Genomic DNA, 21,317 nt, shown 5'->3' with positions numbered 1-21,317 from the left:
GGGTTTGGGAGACCTGCAGAGTACTCCTGGGGTCTGGGGAGGGCAAAAACGCACCCAGTTTTGTGAACAATGGGCCCATTTTCCCAAAAATAGGCCCGTTTTTGGCCTCCCAGGATACTGCAAAAACTCCATTCCCTCCCCACTCCTGGGGGAAGGATAATGCAAAATCTCCATTCCCTCCCCACTGCAGGGGAACGATACTGCAAAATCCCCATTCCCTCCCCACTCCTGGGGGAAGGATACTTCAAAATCTCCATTCTCACCCCACTCCTGGGGAAGGATACTACAAAATTCCCACCCCACTCTGGGACCAGCCAGAGGTGGTATCTGCGGGTTTTCCAAACGACTCAAAATTTCTGCTACCAGAACCTGCTGAATTTCACCCCTCAATTAGACACCCCCCCCCGAAAAGAAGCCCTAGCCATGGTTTTTTTTGGGGGGGGGGTTGTCAAAAGAAAATAATACTGGGTCTTCTTTTCAGGGAAACACAGTAGCTTCTCCATCTATCGGTGTCAGTTGTTGACTGATAGATGATTGGCAGCCAATAACGAAGGCAGCCATTGTTGAGAGGGTGCAAAAAGAGACCCAGCATTGCGACCGCACCCCACAGCAAAACACGGCTAAATTTTCGCCGCTGGCTGAGCAGCAAATCTGAAAATATATCCTTCTCCTACACAGAAAGCCAAGCCTTCTCCACTCAAGGAGCCACCGTACCTGTCACTTCGGAAATAGGGGAAATTAAACTGGATTTTCCTTAAAGAAATACTCTGGAACTGCACAATGAGAGAGAGAGAGAGAGAAAAGGAAAAGTAAGTGAATGTTGAACGATAATTGCTGGATTGCCAAATTTTATATATAGATATAAAGAAAAACCAACCAGACAAAATTCACAGGTGCTACACAGGTAGTCCTCGACTTACAACCGTTCATTTAGTGACCGTTCAAAGTGACAAAAAAGGGACTTACGACCGTTTTTCACCACTCACTGACCCTTGCAGCATCCCCGTGGTCATGCGATCCAAACGGAGAGGCTTGGCAACGGAGGGTCGCGCGTCCCAGGGTCATGTGATTCCCGCCTTTGGCGGCCTTCTGACAAGCAAAGTCACTGAGGGAAGCCAGATTCGCTTAACAACGATCCGTGCGACTAATCTAACAGCTGCAGGGATTCGCTTAACAATGGCGGCAAGAAAAGTCATAAAAATGGGGGCAAAACTCACTTAACAAATGTCTCACTTGGCAGAAATTTTGGGCTAAATTGTAATCGTTGAGGACTACCTATGATTATCTAAAGCAGGGGTCTCCAACCTTGGCAACTTTAAGACTTGTGGACTTCAACTCCCAGAGTTCCTCAGCCAGCAAGTCTTAAAGTTGCCAAGGTTGGAGACCCCTGATCTAAAGTGTCAATTTTTTCTTTCTTTCTTTCTTTTTTATTTTTTATTTTTATTTTTTTAGACAAACATACATAAAAATATCTTTAATACAGATACAAACAGCGTGTCAGTTGGTTGGTTACAAATCTTTTGTGCAATTTCACCATATTCATAACCTATGATTTTTCTAATTTTGCATTTTACCAATCTAATATATATCCAAATATTTTACTCCATTAATCATTTATTTAATTATGAGCATTTCTTCCCTCACTTTATCTAAAATATTCTAAACTTTATGTTAATTACATCATTATTTCATCATCTTAAATCAAACCGATGATATTACATTATGTTTTGTGCATTTCAACAATTCTTACATTAAAAAAGCCTCTATCAAACTTCATTAACATATTTTTTTTTATCTAACCACTGATAAAATAAAACCCGCATCTTGTAATATTGTTTATCTTCCTGTTCTCTAATTTCAAATGTCTTTTTGGAAAGAGGAACAGAAAGGAGATTAACCCTTCTTAAAACTCACAACTGTAAAAGCAGACACAAAGATCATACATCTGGGGACCCAGGTTATTGGCGCCTATTCTAGGTTGGCCGAATTCTGAAATGCGCAGGTGGCAGAACTGGGATTTTTCCCATCAGAAATCTTTGCCCCAAATCAGTGGTAGTCAACCTGGTCCCTACCGCCCACTAGTGGGCATTTCAGCTTTCATGGTGGGCGGTAGGGGTTTTGTCCGATAGTGAAGCACTTTCCTTTTTTTTAAATTTGACTTTTTAAAAAAAATTTCATAACATTATTTAAAAACATTCTCATTAGGTTTTCATAAAATTCCCCATGACAATTTAAATTTCTAAAAATATACTATTTGTATCGCCCACGCATAAGTTTAGTTCACGTTACGTAAGTGAAACTAAATGGCGCTATAGTACGACCGCAAACAAAAGAGCCTCGTTCCAGAATAGCTCGCGCATTTCTCCCCTCATTACCCAGCTGTAACAGACAAGCAGAGCTGGTAGCTGGCGCTCCCCCCAAAACCCAATCCATGATGCGTGAGAGGCATGCGCAGATGACGATACATTTTATAAATCACCATTACTGTGGAACCGGTGGGCGGTTAGAAAATTTTTCTACTAACAGAGATACAAAAGTGGGCGGTAGGTATAAAAAGGTTGACTACCCCTGCGCCAAATGAAGCCCCCTGGAAAGCGTTCACTAAAACTCAGTTTGTTTGTTTTTTAATCTGCATCGGACCACCACCAAGCACAGATCTGGAGAAGCAGCGTTTTCGGGAAAAAAGCGTTTCTGCCCCATTCGGACGAGACTTGCACTCGCGCTCACCTGAGGTAAACCAGCCCCGACGATAGCGCCGCTGTGGATCATGGGGCCTTCCTTCCCTACAAAAAGACCTGGGAGGAAAGACACAGCCGGTTACGGGGGGGGGGGGGGGAATCAGCTAACTTCCCAACGCCCAGAAAGACCAAGCAGCGAGAACGGGTAACGGTTTCGGCGTTACCTCCAGCCACGCTACAAAGGACCCCCAGCGCTTTGCAGATCAAGGTCCGAAGACGCACGATCCCGGGGACCTTGACTCCATTCAAGTAACACTTGATCTCTGGAATCCCTGATCCGGCAGCTACTGGCTGGAAAGGCAGGCACAACACAGGACATTTATAAAATACTTTTATAGACGGCGTTTTTCACCCGCAGGCATTGGCAGTTCTTCAGCACTGAAAGGATAGTGAGGGATGGAGCTGAAGAAGCTTCTTGGATGAGAAGCGAAACGTCTTTGAAAGAAAAAAAAAAAGAGAGAGAAGTCCAGTTGCCTCCTAAAAAAGCACCTTTGGGACCAACCATGACCTGGATGAATAGAATAGAATACGAAATATGGAATTGAATGAAGAATAGAATAGAATAGAATAGAATAGAATAGAATAGAATAGAATAGAATAGAATAGAATAGAATAGAATAGAATAGAATAGGAAATATGGAATTGAATGAAGAATAGAATAGAATAGAATAGAACAGAACAGAACAGAATAGAATAGAATAGGAAATATGGAATTGAATGAATAGAATAGAATAGAATAGAATAGAATAGAATAGAATAGAATAGAACAGAATAGAATAGGAAATATGGAATTGAATGAAGAATAGAATAGAATAGAATAGAATAGAATAGAATAGAATAGAATAGAAAATACGGAATGGAATAGAAATAGGAATAGGAATAGAATAGAATGTAGAAGGAATAGAATAGAATAGAAGAATAAGAACAGAACAGAATAGAATAGAAATTTTTATTGGCCAAGTATGATTGGACACACAAGGAATTTGTCTTGGTGCATACACTCTCAGTGTACATAAAAGAAAAGAACATCAAGAATTCTAAGGTACAACACTTAATGACAGTCATAGGGTACAAATAAGCAATCAGGAACTAATCAATATAAATCGTAAGGATACAAGCAACAAAGTTACAGTCATGCAGTCGTAAGTGGAAGGAGATGGGTAGTGGGAACAATGAGAAGATTAATAGTAGTACAGATTTAGTAAATAGTTTGACAGTGTTGAGGGAATTATTTGTTTAGCAGAGTGATGGCATTCGGGGGGGGGGGGAACTGTTCTTGTGTCTAGTTGTTCAGGTGTGCAGTGCTCTGTAGCGTCGTTTTGAGGGTAGGAATTGAAATAGTTTATGTCCAGGATGTGAGGGGTCTGTAAATATTTCACAGTCCTCTTTTTGACTCGTGCAGTATACTAAGTGCAGTATGTCTGAGAATCTCTACAGACATGTTGTCGATTGTAAAGCTATTCCTTGTGAACAGAGAACCCGAAGAGAAGCCTTACCTGGATTAAGACAAAGAGGCTGGCCAGGAAGATGAAGGTGAGGTTGAAGCCCAGCAGCTCCAGCAGGGAGATGGCCAGGCAACCTTTCTCGCTGCAGTCCTCCACCGCTGCAGAGACGGAGTCAAGGAAAGGAAGGAGACGCGCCAAGCAATGTTCATGAAAAGGTACCTGGCCCAAGAGGAACGTAACTGCTTCGCCCCGAATACTGGGCCCTCCCCAAGGCCAACGGGGCGACTGGCATTCTCTCTCCCCCATCAACTTTCAAGACACCATCCAAACTAGAAAAGATACAGTTCTGAACCACTTGGAATTTGATTCTGGTGAAGAGGTGGACGAAAAAGTCTACAAAAAGGCCCACCTGCAGAGGGAAGAAGGAACAAGGCAATTTAAAACAACAACACAACACAGCTTAGTACAAGTTCATTTAGTGACCGTTCAGTTACAAAATTAAGAGTGCAGTCCTTCTGCTGACTGCCGGCTGCCAGCAATTTGGCAGTTAGAGTCTCACCGTGTTGTGGCTCTGCCCCCTGGGCCTGGCCTCCTGGAGCCGGATGACTCGGAGAGGGAGGAGGAGCTGACAAGGCCTCCGTCTCCCCCGGACCTTCCTCCTCCCTGCCACCGTCCCAGGTTCCAGTTGCAGGCAGGAGGAGGAGGAGGAGAAGGAGCTGACAAGGCCTCTTTCCCCTGACCCCTCCTCCTCCCTGGCAACGCCTCAAGATCCAGCTGCCGAGGATCAATCTTGGCTCGATCCGAGACAGCGACGTCAAGAAAGGCGTGAGCAGCAGAGGAGGAGGTGGGGCAGGCCCAGGGAGTGCTGAGTCAAGGAGCCACACCCCACAAGAGATAAAAGCGAGTGGGGTTGCTCTGTAGGCCCTTGTGTCGGACAAAGCTACGAGCTGCTAGGGTAAGCTTCTTCGTACTCTTGGATTGAAGGCTGGGATTTCTGTGTGAGTAACTTTTGGATTATTCTGCAGGCTCCTGGTTGCTTTGGCAACGGATTGTCAGCACTCTGCTACTTGATGAGAGACTTAGCAGGCACGTGAAGAAACGGTGCCAGAACTGTTCTCTGCCAAAGGACACTCGGCCGATTGTAAATAAATTGCTGGCAGACGGCCTCGGCCGGCGTGTGCTCATTGGAGAGTTGGGGGGGGGGAACAGAACACACCGGCTCAAGGTTGACTCAGCCTTCCATCCTTCCGAGGTGGGTCAAATGAGGACCCAGATTGTTGGGGAGGCAATAGGTTGGCTACGTACACCGCTTAAATCAGGGGCCACCAACCTTTCGGACCTCCGCGCATAAGTTTAGTTCATGTTACGTAAGTGAAACTAAATGGTGCGACCGCAAACAAAAGAGCCTCGTTCCAGAATAGCTCATGCATCTCTCCCCACACCTCCCAGCTGTAGCAGACAAGCAGAGCTGGTAGCTGGCACACACACCCCAAAACCCAATCCACGATGCGCGGGAGGCATGCACAGACCACAATACATGGCGCATTACTGTGGAACTGGTGGGCGGTTAGAAAATTTTACTACTAACAGAGATACAAAAGTGGGCGGTAGGTATAAAAAGGTTGACTATCCCTGATCTAAACTGCTGGCAACATAATTGAGTACACCCCTAAGTGATAATGTCCAAATGGGGCCCAAAGTGTCAATATTTTGTGTGGCCACCATTAATTTTCCAGCACTGTCTTAACCCCCTTGGACGTAGACTTCACCATAGAATAGAATAGAATAGAATAGAATAGAATAGAATAGAATAGAATAGAATAGAATAGAATAGAATAGAATAGAATAGAATTTTATTGGCCAAGTGTGATTGGACACACAAGGAATTTGTCTTGGTGCAGATGCTCTCAGTGTACATAAAAGAAAAGATACGTTCATCAAGGTACAACATTTACAACACAATTGATGGTCAGTATATCAATATAAATCATAAGGATTCCAGCAACAAGTTATAGTTATACAGTCATAGTGGAAAGAGATTGGTGATGGGAACTATGAGACGATTAATAGTAGTGCAGATTCAGTACATAGTTTGACAGTGTTGAGGGAATTATTTGTTTAGCAGAGTGATGGCCTTCGGGAAAAAACTGTCCTTGTGTCTAGTTGTTCTGGTGTGCAGTGCTCTATAGCGTCGTTTTGAGGGTAGGAGTTGAAAACAGTTTATGTCCAGGATGTGAGGGGTCTGTAAATATTTTCACGGCCCTCTTCTTGATTCGTGCAGTATACAGGTCCTCAATGGAAGGCAGGTTGGTAGCCATTATTTTTTCTGCAGTTCTAATTATCCTCTGAAGTCTGTGTTTTTCTTGTTGGGTTGCAGAACCGAATCAGACAGTTACAGAGGTGCAAATGACAGACTCAATAATTCCTCTGTAGAACTGAATCAGCAGCTCCTTGGGCAGTTTGAGCTTACTGAGTTGGCGCAGAAAGAACATTCTTTGTTGTCCTTTTTTAATGATGTTTTTGATGTTAGCTGTCCATTTTAGATCTTGCGATATGATAGAACCCAGAAATTTGAAGGTTTCTACTGTTGATACTGTGTTGTCAAGTATTGTGAGAGCTTCAGAGGTGGCCACTGGAGTCCTCTTCCACTCCTCCATGACAAGGCTGGTGGATGTTAAGAGACCTTGCGCACCTCACCTTCCCTTTCAGGATGCCCCAGAGATGCTCAAGGGTTTAGGTCAGGAGACACGCTTGGCCAGTCCATCGACCTTTGCCCTCAGCTTCTTTAGCAAGGCAGCGGTCCTTTTGGAGGTGTGTTTGGGATCTGTTATCATCTTGGAATTGCGGAAGTGCCTTGTGGTCCAGTCTCCGAAGGGAGGGGATCGTGCTCTGCTTCAGTATGTCACATGTTGGCATTCATGGTTCCCTCAATGAACTGTAGCTCCCCAGCGCCGGTAGCACTCATGCAGCCCCGGACCATGACATTCCCATCACCATGCTCGACTGCAGGCAAGACACGCTGGTCTTTGTACTCCTCGCCTGGTTGCCGCCACACACGCTGGACACCATCTGAACCAAGTTAAGTTTTATCTTGGTCTCATCGGACCACAGGACGTGGTTCCAGAAACCCAGGTCCTAAGTCTGCTTGTCGGCAGCAAACCGCCTGAGGGCTTTCTTGTGCATCGGCTTTAGGAGAGGCTTCCTTCTGGGACGACAGCCCTGCAGACCAATTTGATGCAGCGTGGCCTGTTCTGAGTGGACCCTGTCCTGTTAAACCGTTAAACCGTGCTACAGCTCAGTTTCAGAGTCTTGGCAATCTTCTTATAGCCTTGTTGTTATTGTTAGTTGCTAAGTCGTGTCCGACCCCATCACGACCCCATGGATAACATTCCTGCAGGCCTTCCTATCCTCTACCATCCTCTGGAGTCCACTGAAGCTCATGCCTACTGCTTCAGGGACTCCATCCAGCCACCTCGTTCTCTGTCGTCCCCTTCTTCCTTTGCCCTCAATCTTTCCCAGCATTAGCTCTTCTCCAGTGAGTCCTTCTTTCTCATTAGGGGGCCCAAGGATTTGAGTTTCCTCTTCTGGATCTGGCCTTCTAAAGAGCAGTCAGGGTTGATCTCCTCTAGGACTGACTTCTTTGTTCGCCTTGCAGTCCAAGGGACTCCCAGGAGTCTTTTCCAGCACCAGAGTTCAAAGGCCTCCATTCTTAGGCGCTCAGCCTTCCTTATGGTCCAACTTTAAGGGCCTTATGGTCCTTAAGGGCCGGTTTAGCTCAGGCTGGTAAGGCCTGTTATTAAGAACACAAATCCTGCAATTACTGCAGGTTCGAGCCCGGCCCAAGGTTGACTCAGCCTTCCATCCTTTATAAGGTAGGTAAAATGAGGACCCAGATTGTTGGGGGGGGCAATAAGTTGACTTTGTAAAAATATACAAATAGAATGAGACTATTGCCTTATACACTGTAAGCCGCCCTGAGTCTTCGGAGAAGGGCGGGGTATAAATGTAAACAAAAAAAAAAAAAAACTTTCACAGCCATCCATTGCAACTGGGAAAACCATAAAGTTGACTATACGCACTTTTGTTGGCAGGGTGATGTCTCTGCTTTTTAGTACGCTGTCTATCTTATAGCCTAGGCCATCTTTATGTAGAGCAACAATTGGTTTTTTCAGATCCTCAGAGAGTTCATTGCCATGAGGTGCCATGCTTAACTTCCAGCGACCCGTATGAGAGAGTGAGAGCGATAAACACCAAATTTAACACACCTGCTCCCCAGAGACCTTGTATCACTAACAAGTCACATGACACCAGGGAGGGAAAACGGCTACTTGGGCCCCATTTGGACATTACCACTTAGGGGTGTCCTCACTTTTGTTGCCAGCAGTTTAGACATTCATGGCTGTGTGTTGAGCTATTTTGAGGGGACGGCAGATTCACACTGTTATACAAGCTGTATAGTCACTACTTTACATTGTAGCCGAGTGTCGTTTCTTCAGAGTTCTCGCACGAAAAGATAATATTTACAACAAGTGAGGGGTATATCTGTGATATACTGTATGTTGTCTACTATCTTACGGTTTGCTTGTTATCAACTGCACACTAAGGACAAGATAAGAAGAGCAGGCCCATCTCGGAGCAGACAGCTTACCATTCCCGTGCAAACTCCGATGGCAAAAACCATCAACCACTTCACCGCTTCATAGCGCTGGCCCTTCTGAAAGGGAGAAAGAGAAAGGCAAACATCAGGTTTCTAGATCTCATGGCTGCTTCGGGAAGATGTCACAGCTTACCTAACTTGCTTAAACAAGCGGTCACATGCTTCATTTCAGAAAAAAAAGAAGAAGATTTAAAACCGGACGTCCCAAAGGTGCTTTTTTTAAGAGGCAAACAGATTTCCTGGTTTTTCTAGAAGATATTTCGCTTCTCCTCCAAGAAGCTTCTTCAGCTGATTGGAGGATGGGGAAATGGAAGGATTTATACTCCTTGCAGACAGCTGGTCATTGGCATCCTTTGAGAGCAGGCGTGTCAAACTGGTGGCCCTCCGGCTGGATGCATCACACACAGGCCACGTCAGGGTGTAAAGAGTTAATAGCTGTAAGCTGATGGGAAGCTGTAAGCGGAAGGCAGCCAGAAGCTGTTGCAATAGAAGGAGGCAGCAACTGGGTCAGAAGCTGCCTATATATAGGAAGCCATCAGACGGCTTTCCTTCTCCTCAAACCTTCTCTTCGAGCCTTCTACTCGTGTGTATCATTGCTCTCCGTTGTATCAGTAGCTGCAAAGGTATTTAACCATGTATATGTTTGTAAATATTTCACTGTGGATAAAACCACTGTTATACGCTAAAAGGCTGTGTGTGCTGTATGCTGTGTTAATAGCTCCTGGGTTTTTTCTCAGAATACTAGTTACGCTGCCTAAACTCTAACAGGCCATGCCCATCTCAGCGCCGCAAAGACAAAAAACACTGCGATACATCCCAATACGTCATGTGACACGATTTGAGTTTGACACCTGTGGTTTAGAGAGTCGTTGAGACCACTTGGAGGTTTGTCTGAAGACACAGAAAAATGTCCAAGTGGCCTCAACGACCCTCTAAAAAGGATGCAGACGGCCAGCTGTCTGCAAGGAGTGTAAATCTTTCCTTTCCCCACCATCCTCCGGTCAGAGCTGAAGAAGCTTCTTGGAGGAAAAGCGAAACGTCTTCAAAAGAAAAAAACCAAGAGAGTCAAGTTGCCTCCTGAAAAAAATCTTTGGATGACGGAGAATCTCTAAAGACACTGAAAACCAGAATTGTGGTTCACTTTCAGCTCCAAATCGTGCTCGGAGGATTTTGATAAGCGCGTTGTGCCAATCGATGATGGTCCGAGTGCTTTTCCTTCAATCAACATTCCCCGGGCAAAGGTCGGACGGGGCACCTGAGGCGTGGATGATAAAGCGACACGTTGGTCAAATCCACGCCGAAACACACAGTTCAACTTTGGAAGTGCTTGCAACCAGACCTTCTGACCAGCGGTGGGATTCTACCGGTTCTACCCGATTCAGGCGAACTGGTAGCGGTGGCGGTGGGAAGCTCCGCCCACCCACTCGGACGTCATCATGGACGCTCTGCGCATCCACTATTGCTTATTTATTTTATTTATTTATTTATTTAATCACATTTATATACCGCCCTATCTCCCAGGGGACTCAGGGCGGTTTACAGCCTAATAAAAACATACATATAAATACAGAATAAAACACCAATTTAAAAAACTTATTAAATAAGGCCGAATGTTAAAAATTGCAATAAAAATAATAAAACCCCATTAAAACCAAATTAAAATTTAAAATTCTAGTCCAGTCCTGCGCAAATAAATAGATGTGTCTTAAGCCCGCGGCGAAAGGTTCGAAGGTCGGAAAGTTGACGAAGACCTGGGGGAAGTTCGTTCCAGAGGGTGGGAGCCCCCACAGAAAAGGCTCTCCCTCTGGGCGTCGCCAGTCGGCACTGCCTGGCTGACGGCACCCTAAGGAGTCCCTCCCTGTGAGCGCACGGGTCGGTGGGAGGCAATCGGTGGCAGCAGACGGTCCCCTAGATAGCCCGGCCCTATGCCATGGAGCGCTTTGAAGATAGTTACCAAAACCTTGAAGCGCACCCGAAAGGCCACAGGTAGCCAGTGCAGTCTGCGCAGGAGTGGTGTCACATGGGAGCCACGAGGGGCTCCCTCTATCACCCGCGCAGCCCCATTCTGGACTAACTGGAGCCTCCGGGTGCTCTTCAGGGGGAGCCCCATGTAGACAGCATTGCAGTAATCCAGACGAGATGTCACGAGAGCATGAGTGACCGTGCATAGGGCATCCCGGTCTAGAAAGGGGCGCAACTGGCGAACCAGGCGAACCTGGTAAAAAGCTCTCCTGGAGACGGCCGTCAAATGATCTTCAAAAGACAGCCGTCCATCCAGGAGAACGCCCAAGTTGCGCACCCTTTCCGTTGGGGCCAATGACTCGCCCCCAACAGTCAGCTGCAGCTGCAGCTGACTGTACCGGGATGCCGGCATCCACAGCCACTCTGTCTTGGAGGGATTGAGCCTGAGCCTGTTTCTCCCCATCCAGACCCGTACGGCCTCCAGACACCGGGACAGCACTTCGACAGCTTCGTTGGGGTGGTACAGCTGAGTATCATAGCCTCATTTGCAAAGATTAGATTAGTTTACAAAGGGAAAAACTATCAACAGCAACCAATGTTGACCTATTCCCAGACCTGTAAACCTTAGCAATGGACTAAAAGAAACATGTTGTTCAATACAGGTGGTCCTCGATTTACAACGGTTCATTTAGTGACCAAGCAAAGATTCAACGGCTCGGGGGGGGGGGGGGAAAGTGACTTACGACCATTTTTCACATTTACAACTGTTGCAAGATCCCCATGGCCACGCGATCCAAATTCAGACGCTTGGCAACTGACTCTGTACTTATGACGGTTACAGCGTCCCGGGATCACACGATATCTGTCCCGGGATCTGACGACGGTAAAGCCAGATTCACTTAACAAGCATGTTATTAATTGAAGAACTGCAGTGTTCACCTAACAACCGAGTCAAGAAAGGTCGCAAAATTCACTTAACCAACGTCTCACTTGGCAACAGAAAAATTGGGCTCAATTGCGGTCGTAAGTCAAGGACTACCTGTAATTACTCTTGCTCTTTACCTACTCACTGGATGGAGAACATGGAGGGAAGCATGCATACAAAATGTAAAGTGCCTCTCACAGTAAACGTCAGGATTCCAAGTAATGCGCCCAACTAAATAAAACTCCGAAGCTAGGCAGTCCTCAAAGTTCCATTGTCAGTTTTGGAAAGCAATTTTCTTTTTGCTTCTTAACTGCCATATATTTTAGCTGGGGAAGTTGGGAGGGGGTTGTTGTTGGAGCGGTAGAAAGTTAGTCATAACAACATTCCGTATTCAAGGACTTTTGCCTGTGTCTGATGGAGACTGCCTGAATATTGTATCCAAATGAATGGGAAGAGTTGATTGGACAATGCGATGAACTTGTGGGTGTGGGGCAGGGCTGTGAACTGTCAACTGGGTGTGGAAAACCTGGAAGCTTTCAGATTCGGGTTTTCCCAGCTGTGCCAATGTGACATCTCTAATAAATTGGAACTTTGAGGAACCTCAAGCCTCAAAGCCTTATTTTGTTGGGGGTCTTCCTTGGAACCCTGACATCCATTTTATTTATTTATTTATTTATTTATTCGAATTTTTATACCGCCCTATCTCCCGAAGGACTCAGGGCGGTTCACAGCCAGATAAAAACATGCAAATAATACAGGTAAAAACAACAATTAAAAAAACTTATTAATTAGGCCGAATTAAAAATATCACTAGAATAAAATAATATAAAACCCCATTAAAAACTAAATTTAAAAACTAAAACCCTAGGCTAGCCCTGCGCAAATAAATAGATGTGTCTTAAGCTCGCGGCAGAAGGTTCAGAGGTCAGGAAGTTGACGAAGCCCTTTTATTAGAGATGTCATATTGGTACATCTGGGAAAACCCGAATCTGAAAGCTTCCAGGTTTTGCCCACCCAAAAGAAAGTCCAACTCCCTGCCCCAACACCCACATGTCCATCACGTGGTCCAATCAAAGCACTGTACCAACTGGAGATGCTTCTCAGTCACACCTCTCCAGGTGCAGGGCAGAGTGGTCTTGACTCTCCGAGAAAGGAATGTTATTTTGACTTCACATCTCCCCAGCAGCTCCACACAATTCCACCTCCCAGTTTCCCACAGCACTAATTATGGCAGGCCTGCAGGTCCAATGCCCAAGATGGCTTCCAGGCCCAACAGTAACGTTAATACGCTTTGAAGCAAGTATTCAAATATTCCTCTATTCCCGGGACTGCAAAAGTGGCCTTTCCACAAATGTGATTTATTGAACGGTGATCAAGACTCCCGTTACATCTTACCTTGTTATCGAGGCTTTCTAGGACTTCCAAGTACGGTTCATTGAGGCACCGATCATAATCCAAGCTCTGGAGAGGAAAAACGAAATGCCAATATTTTCAGAAAGGCTGCCCAACCGGAAGAGACGAGCAAGCTATAGCCAACTTTAAGCAAAAACCATTTAATGCGATCACGCTACAGGTAGTCCCCAATTTACAACAGTTTATTTAGTGACCGTTCAGTTACAATACCACTGAAAAAAGTGACTTGGGGCCGTTTTTCACACTTGCAACCACTGCAGCATTCCCACATCATTCCCACAACTGCAAGTGTTTCATTTAACAACTGGGGCAAGAAAGGTCGTAAAATGGAGCAAAGCTCACTTAACAAATTTTTCACTGAGCAACAAAAAATGAGGGCTCAATTGAGGTCGTAAGTCAAGGACTGTATGTCAAATTCCATAATCCTTAAAATATCCACCACATTGTGTCCGAATGTCCATCAAGAGCTTAAAGGTAAAAGTTCCCTTCGCACATACGTGCTAGTCGTTCCCGACTCTAGGGGGCGGTGCTCATCTCCGTTTCAAAGCCGAAGAGCCAGCGCTGTCCGAAGTTGTCTCCATGGTCATGTGGCCAGCATGACTCAACGTCAAAGGCGCATGGAATGCTATTCCCATCAAAGGTGTTCCCATCAATTTGTTCCCATCAAAGGTGGTCCCTATTTTTCTACTTGCATTTTTTACCTGCTTTCGAACTGCTAGGTTGGCAGAAGCTGGGACAAGGAACGGGAGCTCACTCCGTTATGTGGCACTAGGGATTTCAACCGCCAAACTGCCGACCTTTTGATCGATAAGCTCAGTGTTTTAGCCACTGAGCCACCACATCCCCTATCTTACACCAGCCCAATGTCTGATTTTTTTCAACATAGGCCACCCTGTCTTTGAATGGCTGAGTGGACTGGACATTAACATTTGAAACTATTATTAAGTCCATGTATTTCCCATATGCTAAATCAGTGGTAGTCAACCTGGTCCCTACCGCCCACTAGTGGGGGTTCCAGCTTTCATGGTGGGCGGTAGAGGTTTTGTCCGATACTGAAGCACTTTCCTTTTTTTTAATTTAATTGACTTTTTAAAAAAAAATTCATAGCATTATTTAAAAACATTTTCATTAGGTTTTCATAAAATTCCCCGTGACAATTTAAATTTCTGAAAATATACTTTTTGTATCACCCGCGCATAAGTTTAGTTCACATTACGTAAGTGAAACTAAATGGCGCTATAGTGCGACCGCAAACAAAAGAGCCTCGTCCCAGAATAGCTTGCGCATCTCCCCCCACACCACCCAGCTGTAGCAGACAAGCAGAGCTGGTAGCCAGCGCCCCCCCCACCCCAAACCCAATCCACGATGCACGAGAGGCATGCACAGATGACGATACACGGCGCATTACTGTGGAACCTGTAGGCGGTTAGAAAATTTTACTAACAAGAGATACAAAAGTGGGCAGTAGGTATAAAAAGGTTGACTACCCCTGTGCTAAATAAATAATTCCATAATCCTATGTTAAACTAGTTGAATGTAATTCATCAAACCCTAATTCTGAGTGCTGCAAAAAGTTTTGGCTGCTAAGTAAATAAAGCTACCCTCTCTCTGCAGTAAATGAAAATGCCACGCTAAAATCACTTTATGGTGACTAAACCTACTTGTCCAAAGCCATTTTCTTTCCAGCTGTACAAAAAGAAATTTGCCATTCTTTCAGGCTGTGTTGTTTTGACTCTCCTGTCCTGCCTAAAATTCCCGGGTGTTTCTTTGTGGTCCTCATTCCAAGGATACTTCAACTCTGACCTTGCTTAGTTTCCCAACATCGATTAAAGTCGCAGATTTTGGCCAAAAAAGGCTCATTTAGAAGCCTCGAAGAGACCTACTCAGGAATGAAACAGCTTTGGGCAATTACTCTTAACTTTATTTTTAGTCTTTTACGGGAGAAGCAGCCGCTGTCCCAATAACATCTTTCTCCTTTTTTTCCTGTAATGCTTCGTGCTCTTCCTAACAAATAAAGCGCATTTTTGAGGCATTTCACCTCATAGTCTTTACGGGGTAGAATTTCATCGTCTTCATCTTCCGTCTCTCCAAGGATGGTCTGCAAAATAAAGAAATAATTAATATGATCAAAGGCAAACCAGGTATATTTACCTCTTTTGTTCATGTTTATGTTCATACCTATACTTGTTATCTTGTACATGTTTGACAAACAAATAAAATAAAATAATATAAGATAGGCTAGAATAGAATTTTTTATTTTATTAATAAATATTATATATATATATATATATATTTTCTGAGGTTTTCGCGGGTGTTTGTATGTAGGTCTTTGGTTATTCGGGTTTTCTCCCGCGTAAAATTGGAAGTGTCTTGGCGACGTTTCGACGAAGTCTCATTCGTCATCTTCAGGCTTCAGCTTCGTGCTTCGTGCTGACGAATAAGCCTGAAGATGACGAATGAGACTTCGTCAAAACGTCGCCAAGACACTTCCAATTTTACACGGGAGAAAACCCGAATAACCAAAGACCTACCTACCTACATACATACATACATACATACATACATACATACATACATATATATATATATATATATATATATATATATGCATATGCATATACATATACATATATATAAATATATAAATATATATATATAAATATTCATAACCAACATTCAAGGGAAAAAAGCCACCTAAAAAGCAAGATTTTGCATGAAGTTGCATGAAACGCATGCTGAAGTCATTGCCTTTGCAAATGAAACAATACTTAGATACTTCTGTTTTTATTCCAAGTTTCAAGCTTTCTTTTTTATGCAACCAATTCCATTGTCTACACGATGCACAATGACAATAAAGGCAATACTGTAGACCAGGTCATTTTCTTGTGTCATATTTTTTTTATTTTATTTTTATTTTATTTGTCACAACAGTATATATAATCATAAGTATGAAATAACTATACGATATATAAGCATAAATATAATCGTAAGTATGTAATAACTATATGAAATTGGATACAATCAAAGGGAACATTAGGACAGATTCTTATTCATATATATTATTATTATTATTATTATTATCATTTGACACTACATAATAAATAATACTTTGATATTTCTGTTATCTGTTATTTTGGTCTCTCCTCCTCCCCTTCCAAACCCTCAGAAAAATTGGCAGCACGTTTTGAATTTTACAAGAATCCACAAGGAACTCTGTACGTGCTCAGAGGCACCCTCTTCGCTTTGCCATGAGGTAACAGCAAAAAAAAAAAAAGTGCTACCAGACCCAGCCTAATTTGCATATGCAAATATAATACCCCTCCCCCAATTCTGCTATAATAGGGGGGGTCCAATGACGAAAGCCCCTCCCAGCCCACCCCTCACCAGCTCTTCCGGAGTGCGGCTCTCCGTTTCCCCACAGCAGCAGCAACAGCACCCGCAACAGCCCCCCCGGCACCCCGCCGCCATCGTCGCCCCTCAAGGAGCCCACTCGGGTGCCCCCCAAAAAGGCAGCCCGCCTTCGCGCATGCGCCTCGCAGAAAGACCCCACCCCCACCCCCTTCCGAGCCGGCGCAGGAAAGCGGAAAGAGGTAGGCGTTCCTTTAAGAAAGGTTTCCGCTGATTGGAAACGGCGGCTTCCGGGCGGAAGTTGTTCGTTCGGCCATCTTGATGGTGGGCCGCGAAACAGGAAGTGGAGCTGTAGAGATAGGAATGGGGGGGGGAGTGAAGAGATGCATCCTTTTGTGTATAGAAGCCTTCCTCAAGAATGACCATAAAAATATATTTTTATATAGAATAGAATAGAATAGAATAGAATAGAATAGAATAGAATAGAATAGAATAGAATACAATACAATACAATACAATACAATACAATACAATACAATACAATACAATACAATACAATACAAAATATGGAATAGGATAGGATAAGATAGAAAATATAGAATGGAATAGAATAGAATAGAATAGAAAAGAAAACATAGAAATAGAATAGGATAGGATAGAATAGAAGGATAGGATAGGATAGGATAGGATAGGATAGGATAGGATAGGATAGGATGGAATAGAAAAAATATCAAATAAAATAGAATATAAAATAGAATAGAATAGAATAGAATAGAATAGAATAGAATAGAATAGAAATATTAGGATGGGATGGGATGGGATGGGATAGAATACAATACAATACAATACAATACAATACAGGGGTCTCCAACTTTGGTCCCTTTAAGACTTGCTGGCTGAGGAACTCTGCGAGTTGAAGTCCATAAATCTTAAAGTGGCCAAGGCTGGAGACCCTTGTTATAGGGAGTTGGGAGAACAATAAATTTAAATTAATAATAATAGCAGCAATATGTCCATATTGATATCTTTTTCTCAAAGAACTGGGCTTGGGTCGTTTATAGATTATCCCAAAGCAATATTGCTTTTTTCCTGTGAGAAAATTCAGAGCGATTTACAAGACGCATCCAACCTAAAAAACAGGAACAACTAACAAAGTGGGCAAAAAGTCAAAACACATATTATTGCCCCTAGTTGAACATTGACAAATCAATTGCAACGATATATTTTGTTTTTGTCCTTTTTAATTTACATTTTTTAGTTCTGTCTGTTAATTTTTTTCTTCTTTTCTATTTTGTAAAGAAATTTGTATTTTTCAAAAATGAAATTTCTTTGCATACAGCTCTCAAAGGGTCACCACCTCCAATAGACGCTACATAAACATGACCTATATATATATGACAAACATATATATACACAAAAAATGATATATATATATATATATACACACACACAAAATGATGCACCTGTCCACATATCTGACACAGAGAAACAACACAGTCCAGTTCGGATGTGTACATGTACATGGTGAGAAAAGCGAATCTTACGTCTGGAAATATAAGTGGGTATATGTGTAATTTTGCATTTATTTATCATGTTCATGGAGTATATTGGAGGTGAGCGCTCCATTTGAGAGCTGTATGCAGCTCTCAAATATTTCAAATATTTCATTCTAATATATGCCGATTAGTATACATTCTAAGTGACAACAAAGAGTAAAAGTCTTGTATTTTAACCTTCTGAATCAAATAAAAAATGAAGTTTAAAAAAAAACCCTAAGGAAGTGAAAGAGATGGTCTTTGGTGGCCTTTGTGGCAAATTAAATCTTTATTATGACTTTTTTTATTATTTACTATGATTATCATTAAGTGTTGTACCTTAGGATTCTTGATGAAGGTATGTTTTCTTTTATGAACATTGAGAGTACATGCACCAAAGACAAATTCCTTGTGTGTCCCATCACACTTGGCCAATAAAGAATTCTACTTTATTCTATTCTATTCTATTCTATTCCTATTCTATTCTTATCTCTCCTATTACCTATCTCCTCCTACTTAAGACTACCTTGTTGCTTGTATCTTTACGATTTATATTGTTTTATTTAGTTCCCTAGCATGATTTGATTGCTTATTTAATATCCCATGACAATCACTAAGTGTTTGTATTTTATTTTATTTTATTTATTTATTAATTCAATTTTTATACCGCCCTTCTCCCCAAGGACTCAGGGCGGTTTACAGCCAAATAAAAAACAGAGTTACAAAAATTAAAAACATTTTAAAATCTAAATTCAATTAGGCCGAAACGAATAAAACAGTAATAAAACCATACTAAAACCCATATTTAAAATACGTTAGGCCAGCCCTGCACGATAAAACAAGAAGGTCTTTAACTCGCGTCGGAAGGTCCGGAGGTCGGGGAGTTGGCATATCCCCTGAGGCAGCTCGTTCCAGAGGGCAGGAGCTTATGGTTCTTGATGAATGTATTTTTTATGTACACTGAGAGCTTATGCACCAAAGACAAATTCCTTGTGTGTCCAATCACGCTTGGCCAATAAAGAATTCTATTCTATTCTATTCTATTATTATAAGAATGGATGAAGAGGCGTTTCAGCAATATCTTTTTTTCAATAGAAACCACTCTACAAGTCTACATCCTATTAATTAATGTATTTATTATTTGCATTTCTATACCGCCCTTCTCCGAAGACTCAGGGCGGTTTACAGCCAAGATAAAACACATATACAAAAGTTAAATCACAATATTTCAATTAAAAATCTGATTCAATTGGCCGAAATATTAAAATAACGAGTAAAACTATAAACCAAAGCTATGGTACAATGTCACAATAAATAAATAAAAAATAAATAAAACAAGTTTTAATTCAACCTGGAAAAACATGCATTTGGCTGTTTTTGCTGCTTTCCCTTTGTAGGAAGTTAGCACTCACCTGTCTCCTAGGAAAATGAGATATTTTAGGAAATATTAAAAGGGCAGAATATTTCCCCTAAAAGGGAGGCGGGAGCTCAGCCCCCACCCCCCTTCAAACCTTTGTCAATGGGCCCTTAAGGCCTGGGCCAGTCTATTCTACATAACAAAGATCTATTTCCTTCAGGCAGAGCCATAGTAGGAATTGCCCAACGCCACTTCATTACATCATCACCCAGCAAGGCTCAACCAACAAAGTTACCCCTGCATGACCCCATGGGAGTCTGACAACCTCAGAATCAAATCCCAACAAAGGGTATAAATCTCTCTCTTTCTCTCACCCATGCGCTTTTCGCTCAGGACCTCAAAACCATGTGGTCCTCTATCCACCGTTAAAAACCATCTTTCCGAGTAGCCACCATGTTTCCAGTGTCTTTCTCCCCACTTGGAACTGAACCCAGATGGACATTTTCTTCCAACACCTTAAAGCAGGCAAACTCTCTCTCCCTCTCTCCCCTGTGACTTTTTTTTTTAACCTTTCCAAACATCCCATTCACCACCATTCCTCTCCACCAATCTGCATGTCTGGATTGCTATGGAAAACAGGCCAAAGGTTTTCAGACAAACAGGGCCTGTGTACACTTCCAGCCAGTCTCTGGATGTCGCAACCACTCTTTTATCGCACATTAAACTGCGATAAACCTGCCTTATCTAATTAATCAGTGACTTGAACTATTATTATGATGTTCTCACGGGCTGAGATTGCCTGATTTCAAGCCACAAGCTTTTTATTTTTAGCTCTCTTGTAATCGTTTTATATCGTAAGGTCCCAGATGTTACCTCCAAGCCACTGAGATGCCAAAGAGAGTGAGACTCCAGACGAGGCTTACAAAAAAAACAAAAAAACCAACTTTTTTATTTATGGCCAAAGTAAAAAGACTGGGTGATAAAACTAATATCCAAAACTTACAGAGAAAATGCCTGTAAGGAATAGCCGCACCCAGTGGTGAAAATGCTTATTATTACTATTATTATGTATATGTAAAATATACATAATATTCCGGTTTGCAGAACCCAAACCAGACAGTTACAGAGGTGCAGATGACAGACTCAATAATTCTTCTGTAGAACTGAATAAAGCTTAATTCCTAATAAATGATTTCTAGCAATATATCATATCAGAAGCAAACAACAAATACTGGTTTGATCAGTATGCTCCTTCAATATGTGCATTTAAAAGAACTTGGGAGAGGGTCCTTTCTTTGCAAAAGGGAATTTGCTGCCTGCTGCCCAGGCACGTGGTGGCTGAAATGAACAAAGAATCATTTATGCTCCAAAATTAAAGCAGATAAGGAATTAAAATGATTTGGATTAGATTCTGGGCTCCTTGCTTATTTTTTTATTTTATTTGCATTTATATCCCCCCCTTCTCCGAAGACTCAGGGCGGCTTACACTATGTCAAGCAATAGGCTTCATCCATTTGTATATTATATACAAAGTCAACTTATTGCCTCCAACAATCTGGGTCCTCATTTTACCTACCTTATAAAGGATGGAAGGCTGAGTCAACCTTGGGCCTGGTGGGACTAGAACCTGCAGTAATTGCAAGCAGCTGTGTTAATAACAGACTGCATTATTTTATTTATTTTTTATTTATTTATTTATTTTGTCACAACAATATATGTACGTATCATACAAAAAGATTATATAGTATATAAACACATATGAGTAAGTATAAGGAGGTATAAGCATATATATATATATATAGGAAGAAGAAAAGAAAAACAATAGGACAGGAACGGTAGGCACGTTTGGGCGCTTATGCACGCCCCTTATGGTCCTCTTAGGAATGGGGTGAGGTCAATAGTAGACAGTTTTTGGTTAAAGCTTTTAGGATTATGGG

General features: G+C 42.6%; 1 protein-coding gene across 1 annotated transcript in view; it reads right to left on the bottom strand.

Moving 5' to 3' along the window:
* CLCN6 (chloride voltage-gated channel 6) overlaps window positions 1–16,659 on the bottom strand; it is a 44,492-nt gene extending 27,833 nt beyond the window's left edge. Inside the window, exons 1-9 of the mRNA XM_058161193.1 lie at window positions 16,525–16,659; window positions 15,179–15,238; window positions 13,123–13,188; window positions 8,832–8,897; window positions 4,526–4,592; window positions 4,235–4,341; window positions 2,903–3,029; window positions 2,728–2,795; window positions 715–773 (exon numbers count right to left, since the gene is read on the bottom strand). Coding sequence (XP_058017176.1) covers window positions 715–773; window positions 2,728–2,795; window positions 2,903–3,029; window positions 4,235–4,341; window positions 4,526–4,592; window positions 8,832–8,897; window positions 13,123–13,188; window positions 15,179–15,238; window positions 16,525–16,608 — 704 coding nt within the window. The 5' untranslated portion in view covers window positions 16,609–16,659. The remainder of the gene's footprint in view (window positions 1–714; window positions 774–2,727; window positions 2,796–2,902; window positions 3,030–4,234; window positions 4,342–4,525; window positions 4,593–8,831; window positions 8,898–13,122; window positions 13,189–15,178; window positions 15,239–16,524) is intronic.
* Between the last annotated feature and the right edge of the window lie 4,658 nt (window positions 16,660–21,317).

The sequence above is a fragment of the Ahaetulla prasina genome, chromosome 18, assembly GCF_028640845.1.
Source record: "Ahaetulla prasina isolate Xishuangbanna chromosome 18, ASM2864084v1, whole genome shotgun sequence".
NCBI classification, from domain to species: domain Eukaryota; kingdom Metazoa; phylum Chordata; class Lepidosauria; order Squamata; family Colubridae; genus Ahaetulla; species Ahaetulla prasina.
Note: the sequence above shows the minus strand (reverse complement) of the source record. Positions and strands in the feature narration are given on the sequence as shown.